Source organism: Rattus rattus, chromosome 13 (genome assembly GCF_011064425.1).
Source record: "Rattus rattus isolate New Zealand chromosome 13, Rrattus_CSIRO_v1, whole genome shotgun sequence".
Classification (NCBI taxonomy): domain Eukaryota; kingdom Metazoa; phylum Chordata; class Mammalia; order Rodentia; family Muridae; genus Rattus; species Rattus rattus.
The window spans coordinates 74058971-74068063 of record NC_046166.1 but is presented as its reverse complement, the minus strand read 5'-3'; the positions used below and the strand labels follow the sequence as shown (position 1 = coordinate 74068063).

General features: G+C 45.9%; 1 protein-coding gene across 2 annotated transcripts in view; it reads right to left on the bottom strand.

Annotated features, from left to right (window-relative positions):
• Positions 1-7779, bottom strand: part of Fam155a (family with sequence similarity 155 member A) — a 515459-nt gene extending 507680 nt beyond the window's left edge. The window contains exon 1 of one of the 2 annotated variants that reach the window (XM_032918855.1): positions 6203-7779. In XM_032918855.1, coding sequence (XP_032774746.1) covers positions 6203-7144 — 942 coding nt within the window. In that variant the 5' untranslated portion in view covers positions 7145-7779. The remainder of the gene's footprint in view (positions 1-6202) is intronic. The other variant, XM_032918854.1, reaches the window with a different exon arrangement.
• Positions 7780-9093: the final 1314 nt, after the last annotated feature.

The window sequence follows — 9093 nt, the reverse complement described above, 5'->3', positions numbered from 1 at the left end:
CACGGGTCTGGTGACTTGGTCCAGCAGGAAGCCGGTCCTCAGTCCACAGCCAGCCATTTCCTTAACTCCACGATGGCTTCTGCCTTCTCCTCCTGTCTGGCATCAGGTAAGCTCACTTCATATCTTTTCCCTCAACCTCTTCACTAGCCTGTTGCCCCGTAGCCTCTGTGTACATGATACATTTCCACAAAGTTCAACTTTTACTGGAATTATTAGGCACAATGGGCATATGAAGGCCAAAAGAACTCAGCTGAGTCTAATACTCACTGACTCCATTTTAAACACACCCAGGCACATGACACACATCAGATAAATGACATCAGATATCTGGATATCAGGGCTTCTAAAGATGGCCAGGATCCTCCAACATGATCCCACAGGCACTGACATCTACTCTATGTCCAGTGATATTGAAAAAAAAATATCTTTATGACCTAAACCAATATGGGGCTTAGTCATTATATGATTGACATTTTTAATGAAAAAAAAAATGAAATTAAGCAACAGCTCAGATAATCCAAACCAAAATATTATGTTCCTTGAAACAGTTGTTTATACTTTGTTCTTTTTTTTTTTTTTTTTTTGGTTCTTTTTTCGAGCTGGGGACCGAACCCAGGGCCTTGCGCTTCCTAGGCAAGCGCCTACCACTGAGCTAAATCCCAACCCCTTATACTTTTGTTCTTGTATAGTAAGTTTAGCAAGAAAAATTAACATCATGATTTGCAATTCCCACAAGAGGGAGTGTGGGGTTCAAATCTCTGCTTGGTTTCCTATCCCTCTGAACTTTGAATTCACCTTGCATAAGCAAACACTGACCTCATCCAACAGAAGTGATTAAAACCAACATACATCAGCTTCTGGGTTATGTCCTATATAGCGGCTAATCTGACCCAGTTACAAGCCCCGAGTAAAAACATGCGTCCCGCTCTGGAATACCACAGGCCGTTCACACTGACACATACTGTGAAGTGCTTTTTCTGTAAGGGGGAACTGCCGGTAATAAATCGGCAACTCCATACTGCGAAATATATCTCTAGAAACCACAGATCTGGGTCATGAAGGGATCTTGATGGTATCTTTGACTTTAAGGCAGCCCTGTTCATCTGCGTGACCAGACTCTTTGATCCTGCAGAGAAACCATTCGATCACAAACATGACTGGGGATAATCAGGTAGCAGAATGTAAGTAAACATCTACGCTTGGATGTGCTCTCCATCCTAGATGCTGACATGTGTGCAGTTACTGCAAACAACAAGATGATGCTGGGGGGTTCAAACATGGAGGGGAAGCAGTTTTAAAGTACTGGATTTTCTTTCCAGAAACTGTTTTCTGGTGCTGGAGAGAATGGTCCGTTGTTTAAAACACTTTCTGCTTTTTCGGAGGACCTTGATTCAATTTCTGGCATCTTTGTGGTGTCTCAGCAACAGTCTTTAATCCAGTTCCAGGGGATCTAATGCCTCTTTTGACCTGTGTAGAATCTTATGTGCACATGGGGCACATACACACAGACACACAGACACACAGACACACACACACACGCACACAGACACACACACACACGTATACACACACATTATATGTATACACACATATATGTATACACACATGTACACACACATACACACACATTATATGTATACACTCCCATATATGTATACACACATGTATACACACATTATATTTATACACACACATTATATGTATACACACCCATATATGTATACACACTTGTATACACACATTATATTTATACACACACGTATACACACACATTATATGTATACACACATATATGTATACACACTTGTATACACACATTATATTTATACATACACACGTATACACACACATTATATGTATACATACCCATATATGTATACACACATGTATACACACACATTATATTTATACACACACACACATACACACACGCAAATATTTTTAAAGAAAACATCTCTCTGTGACCTTAAAGAACACAACATCAAAATAAGTGCTATCGTTATCCTGGTTTGCACTTCTGTTGCTGTAATAAAACACTGACCAAATCCAACTTGGGGGGGGGAAATGGGTTATTTGACTTATGTTACCATGTCTCAGACCACCACCAAGGAATTCAGTGTAGGAACTCAAGGAGGGAACCTGGAGGCAGGAACTAAAGCAGAGACTGTGGAGGATCATTGCTTACTGGCTAGCATCCAGACTCACAACGTGGCTCCTTCTAACACACCCTAAGCCCACCTGGATGGCACCTCAAACTGAACCGGGCCCTCCTACATCAGTTACCACTCAAGAAAATGCCTGGCAGTCATTCCCAAAGGTCAATATGCTGGAGGAAATTCTTCAGTTGAGGCTCTCTCTTCCCAGGTGTGTCACGTTGACAACGAACTTTAGTCACCCCAGGGACCGTTTCGTTGGCTCACCTGTGTCAAAGTCCACAGCCCATAACCCAAACTCTGTGATTTCAAAAATGGGTAGTACTGTGAGAAACTGGAGGTGGAAAAGAAAATCTAAAGTATTAGGGAAACTTCGAGTCGTTGACATGCATGACGTCACGTGTAGCCTGTGCCTGCTAAATGCCAGCAATTAACACGCATAATATGATGTCATAAAGATAAAACAATGAGAGCTCACGCACTCTTGGGGTCCTGAAGATGACAGGTATAACTGACCTTTAGATTTTGCCATGCCCTGTGCTAGAATTCGATCTCAAATATATGTTCTTTCATCAAGTATCTGAAGGCACATAGGTAAGTAATGCAGCAAACGCTTACGGGTAGCACAAAATATATGTAACGGCAAACCTCACATGCGGAGGATACATTTTCTAGAATGTTCATGGTCTAACTTAAAACTGTGATAAGAAGAGAAAAACTTGTAAAAGCCAAGCATGAAAATTATATGTATTTGTAAATTTGCTCTTGGAAAATGTCATTTTTTTATAATGTCCAAGTTGAAGATTTTGACACATTTATCAGATTCTTCTTATAGGCTGAAGACACTGGTTATTTTTTAATAACGCCATAAACAATGGGGGATATTACCCAAAGCTTCTGCTACCTAATTTATATAATGCAGAACCTTAAATGGTAATGAGTTACATATTTACATGTTTTGCACATTTCTTCATAGATGCAAATATTTGCTTTTTTAATAAAAGATAATAAACCATTTATCACAATGATTTAAAAAGCAGTACACCAGAGTACATATTTTTCCTAATATGTTACAAGAGTTTTCTCAAGTAAAATGGCTCTATTTGACCTCTGCTTATGATGAACTCAGGACAAAGAAACTTAAAGAAACCAAAACAAACCAGAAGTTACTTCACAGCCATGTGGCCTGGTCTGGAATTCAATTCCCTCTGCCTCATCCTCTCCAGTGACGTACTTCCTAAGACACACTGTGGTGTTCACTGTTCAGTCACACGAAATGTGACTGACAGACTTTTAAAAGGCATAGCAGGTTCAAACTGGTCCTCCCCCTACCCCCAAATAAAAGCTCCTTAAGAAATTTACATCGGATTTTAGTTTAAACCACTCTTATTTTAAAGAGTTCATTTCTAATGGGGACTAGAATATGAAACTAAATTCAATAATATATCTTAACTTCAAAAAGCTAGATGTCATTGCTGCAAGTCAGTTAAAAAGTTACCTGTTTCTCCTAAAATGTAAATACCAGTAATTAATACTGCTAATGGGATGCTATGTATCTTATCTATAATAAATATATTTATGAACCATTGAACTGCATTTTATAAGGACGGTAGTAACCGTGGAGACATAATGTGTTTACTTCTAACTAGCCCTTTTAGATAGCCTATTCTTCTAGCCTCTCTCTGGCTTTGTAGCTGCCAAAAGGGGGGATTTTTGCATGAATTTGAGGAAAGATTCTGACTGTAGTCATTGTGCAATTGCAATTGCATTGAAATAAAAAAAAGTTTTTAGAAATTCAGTAATAATCTTCAAAATCAGCAATCACTTTAAAGCATCTTTCATACTTTGTATTAAGGTGTATATATATATATATGGCTTTTTCAGAATCAGAGAAAATTATTCATTAAACTCAGGAAATATACACATGTCATTTTCTATGCATAACCATTAGTTCACTTACCTTAAACCAACTATGCTAATGCTTTCAACTTAAATCCATATATTTTTTTAAAACCATCTATTATGAGATTATTATATCCTACTGGCAAAAGTAATTTGCCATGTCTCTACCACTAAGAATTGAATACAAGACACCAGGGCATCGCCAGTAATAAATTCTGCTGCACTGAGAAATATAAGCATTTATGTTTACTTTTCAGTGGAAAGAGAGATGCTTTTTAAAAGTTAAGTATTTATAGTGTTAGCAAATTCTACTTTATCCAAAAATGTAAGTATAACCTTAGAGTACCTCATAGCATCATGAAATATTTACAGTCACTGTTTCCATTATGATGATATAAAGTCCATGTTGAGAATTGATTTGGATAAAGAGAAAGAGAAACACTTGATGTATTTGGACGCTTCCTCTGAGGTAGGGAATGACTCCACTCTAGTGACAGCACAGACTCTCTTTCAGATACTGAGTTAATCAAATTAAAATTACGAGACGTGTCAATGAGAGCTTACAGTCAAGGGAGCATGCAAAGTCAAATTTTTATCATGGCTCCTAATTGTAAATTGTTGGAAATCTATGCCATATTTTTTACTAGTAGTAGAATTAACCATCATTTCCTTATCTTAATGTTCTATGCAACAATCCTATCTGGATAAATATCAGTGCAGTATATGCATTAGTCATTCGCTGTTAGTATCTATCATTAGGGTTGATTTTTCTTCCTAGGAATGAATTGCAGGAATTTTTAAACCATATATAGAGATCATAAGTGTTGGCTTATCCACTGAAATAAAATTTTCATCAATGATAGACTATTTTTAATTGCAGCCCAAGTTTCTGATCTTTGAAAAAAAAAAAAGAAAAAAGAAAGAAAACCCATAAGCAAGGCCAGCTTAAGTTTAGATAAACTGTAAGGCGTGGCTTGTAGTTGAGCTCTCTGGCTTCAAATAAGATCCGCGTTAAGCATCACACTCCTTTGATCTGTATGACCCTTGACCCTCTCCTCCACAGAAAGCAAGTGTAGGAGGCCCTCTGGAAGGCTGGGTGTTGGGGAAGTCGGAAAGGGAAAAGTTATTTGTCAAATTTCTTTTGAAACAACAATACAATTTTCGTGTGTGTGTGTGTGTGTGTGTGTGTGTGTGTGTGTGTGTGTGTGTGTGTGTGTGTGTGAATTGCTTTGAAAAGCTAACACCCACACCTACAAGATCCTGTCCTCATATCTTCCCAGCTAAAGGTCACTGCAGCTTCTTCATCTTTAGGCCTCTCTTGGACAAGCCCCGTTTCAGCACCACGGACAGCGGCACCTCCAGCAGCTAAGGGATGCATACACCATTTCCAAGAAACTTGCTTAGACTTCCCCTTTGCTAACCAGCAAGGTCACCACAGTCCTTGTTGACTAGAATACAATTAACTGTTTCCCCGAATTTTAACTCGTAGCATCAAAGATGTGACATTTACTATTTCTTCAGAGTATGCAAAAAAAATAAAATAAAAGGCAATTACGTAAGGTGTATGATTACCAGTTTAACATTGAGAATCAATTAATAGATAGCTAATTGCAACCATCTACTCAGATGACCCCCCAAGCCAATACTACACAGATTTCTAGGAGAAAACGGGACGCTTCAAGAGAACAGGCCTTCAGACTTACTGAAGAACAAGAGCTAGCCCATAAAATGTGTACATTTGGCTGTCTTCCCCCTACATCAACAGCTACACTTTGTCTGATTCCTCCGGCCAACCAACCTCGTTATGTTAGAAGTGGAGAGATAATGTGGGCAGATTCACTACAAGATCCTTTCTGGCTACCTGCGTGCGTTGGCCCCCTCTCTGTTTTCCTAACAAGCAGTAAAAGTATGAGCCAACTGCCAAGACTTGACTTTGTTATCTTAGAAGATGGACTTTCCCTGATGTGCCAAGGGCGCTGGAAAGAAGGCAGCAGCCCAGCAGCAACCCACCAAATGTCCCAAATCTCTCAGAAAGTCGAGTTCTGATAGCCAGATAAACAATGACTAAACTTACAAAACCGGAGCCAGATAAACGAGTCAGACATGAAGAAGCCGCAGCGGAGGGGAAAGGAACCCACTGTGCCTACCTTGCAGTCCTCAGGACAGGACTTCACCGAGTACTCATCCGACTGTAAGTACTTATGCAGCACGCTTTCGAACTCTTCGTACTTCTCCTGAGCGTGGTGGTCGTAGTCCTGGTAAGCCTCGATGCACTGTCTACACGTGGTCATCTCACCGCCCTCCGTGAGCACCACGTCCAGACTGCAGTTCAAAGTACTGGGACTGGACAGCCCCGAAAACAACTCCCAAAGTGTGTAGGAATTACAAAACGAAAGGTAAAAATCCGACAAGTTCCACAACGGAGTTGGCCGCGAGCCCCTGGACGACTGCTCCTCCCCCGCGGCCGCCCCCCGACTCCAGTTCCTGGCGCACACAGCGTCCGCGCTCTCCACGGTGAAGCACTGGCCGGAGGAGGCGCCCTGGGGGTAACAAGTCTCTAGGCGCCACACCGGCTTGGCAGAGTTTCCTAGAAAAAGAGCCCTGCTTCGGTTGTTCTTGCCTCGGTTGCCCTTGTTGCCGCCGCCGCCTCCCGGGGAGGGGGGCAGGGTGGGGGACGAGGAGGCGGAGAGGAGTCTGTGTGCCTGGGCGGCGGGCGAGGACTCCCCCATGCTGGCCAGGAGCGCGGGCCAGGAGGGCTCCTGCTGTCGCTGCCTCTGCTGCTGTCGCTGCCGCTGCTGCTGTCGCTGCTGCTGTTGCTGCTGCTGTTGCTGCTGCTGCTGCTGCTGTTGCTGCTGTTGCTGCTGCTGTTGGTGATGCTCTTTGTCCCGGGTCCGGGTCAGCTTGGCCTCGGCGCAGAACCACAAGTGATCAGAGAGCAGGACTGTGAAAAACAAGAGAGAAGCCAGAGACAGTCGCCATTTCTGAGCCCGCTCTGAATCGATGAACGGTTTCTCGTTCTCCCGGGGTGCTGCCAACCAGATTTTTAAGCCGTCGTCATACTGCCGACACATCCAAGCACCCCTGGTCATATTTTGGGAACGCACAGCCCTGGCCGACTCCACCGTGAGGGCTCCTGTGCCGGTGTCACCACAATATGCATTGACTTAAAGGGTTTAATTTCCGTATCCCCTCCTCCCGTTTCTCTCTCTCTCTCTCTCTCTCTCTCTCTCTCTCTCTCTCTCTCTCTCTCTCTCTCTCTCTCTCTCTCTGCCTACATAAATATTACCATACTTTAGAGGAAGATCTTGCTTCCGACCTAATCATCAGCCGACCCCATCCCCTGAAGAGTGGGAGACAATAAGAGAGAGAGAGAGAGAGAGAGAGAGAGAGAGAGAGAGAGAGAGAGAGAGAGAGACGCGGAGGCTGGTGCTGTGCTGGCCGGTGGGGAGGCTGAGTGCGGGAGGTGATGGTGGTGGAGGTGGCGGGGTGGCTGGCGCTGCTCCTATCACCCCGGCATTGTCAGCGCGCGGGTCCCCATGGCCCAGCTGAGGACAGCCCGCTCTCCCCTGCCAGGGGCATGCCGCGTCTCTGCTGCCCACTGACGGCGACCGGAGCGCCTCCCCTCCTCCTCTCCTCCTCCTCTTCTCCTCCTCTTCCTCCTCCTTCCTCTCCGTCGCTGGCTTCTCCTCCGCCTCCCGCGCCTACTTCGCGCTGGCTCTCCCCGCGCCCCGAGCTTGGGCGGCCGCCGGCGGGGCTGTCCCTCCCCCCCACCCCCCACCCCGCGCTCCGACTGTCGCCGCGGCCGCTGCAGGTCTGCCCGCGGGCGCCGCCGGGGGCCGAGTCGCCTGCTCTGGGCCTCCCGAGGCCACAGTCATCTTCAGTCCCCCGGGCTAAGTTGCCGCCATCTTCGTCCTGGAGGCACACTTTTTTGGGGGGGAGCGCTGGATTTTGCGTCATCTCCTCCCGCCCCGAGGTCTCTCCATCCTGGTGCAGTGACAGCGGTTCAGCCCCGGGAGGAGGACGAAGACGCGCTGGGTGGCGGCTTGGGGTCCCGCTGACCGCCGCCCCCTCCGGGGCCCTGGGCACCTAGGCTTTTGCCTAGCGTTTACGATCCCTCCCCACTTTTTATTTAGGAGTCAGGACGTGGGTCGAGTGCTGCTGTCCTGGGTCTCCAGCTTCTCCAACCCTGTGTCCTAGGGACAAGTACCAGACACCGGAGGCTAAGAGGTCCCTGTTGGGGACCAGGGACTGGGTATCAGTCCCCTCGCTTGACAATCTTCTGCAAGCGGAGGCTGATTAGAGGAGGGGCGAGGTGACTTTGCAGGCTCAGTCTGAATGCTCTTTGGGTCTCTAGAGAGCTACACTGCATTCGGGTTTTGTCCTAAATCGGTTTTATGGGTCAGAAAGGATGCGGGGTGTGAGCGTCTGTGTGTCTACCTGCATGGTGCTGCTTTCTCGGCACTGTGTATGTGTGTGTGCTGCAGCTAGGACCACACTATACTCCATGTCTGACCATGTCTTCTCCTCCAAAGTAAGCGACAACCAAAGGTCTCCACAGCCCCGGGGGAAGAACCAGCACTGCGGTGCACCCCACGGGCATTGAGCTTGGGGGCCCAAATCTCGAAGGATTCCTGCAGAGGACCCCTAGACCCTGGGGCATCCTCTCACTGTTTCTGCCCAGCCCCGCCGGGTGGGCGCCTCTGCACCGGGACTTCCGCAGCGCCCTCCAGACTGGCACTACAGTCCAAGGCTCTGGTGCCCCTTAGTGTTGGTTCTAGGAGTTCCAAGAAGAAAAAAGCAGACACACGCTGGGAAAACCTGGGGTCCCCTGATTTCCGGTGGACAGGGTGGGGGCGGACAGGGTGGGAATGCTAGGGGCAAACATCAGTCTCCTGAGGTCTGGGTAGGTCTTCCACACCCGCCTAGGTCCCCACCTGAGCCCAGAGCACCAGACCAGAGGATGCCAAGCACACTTAGCAACCACCATGTCGCTCTTTCCCCCTGTATCCCCAAGCCAATGTACATTGGAAAGAGCCTT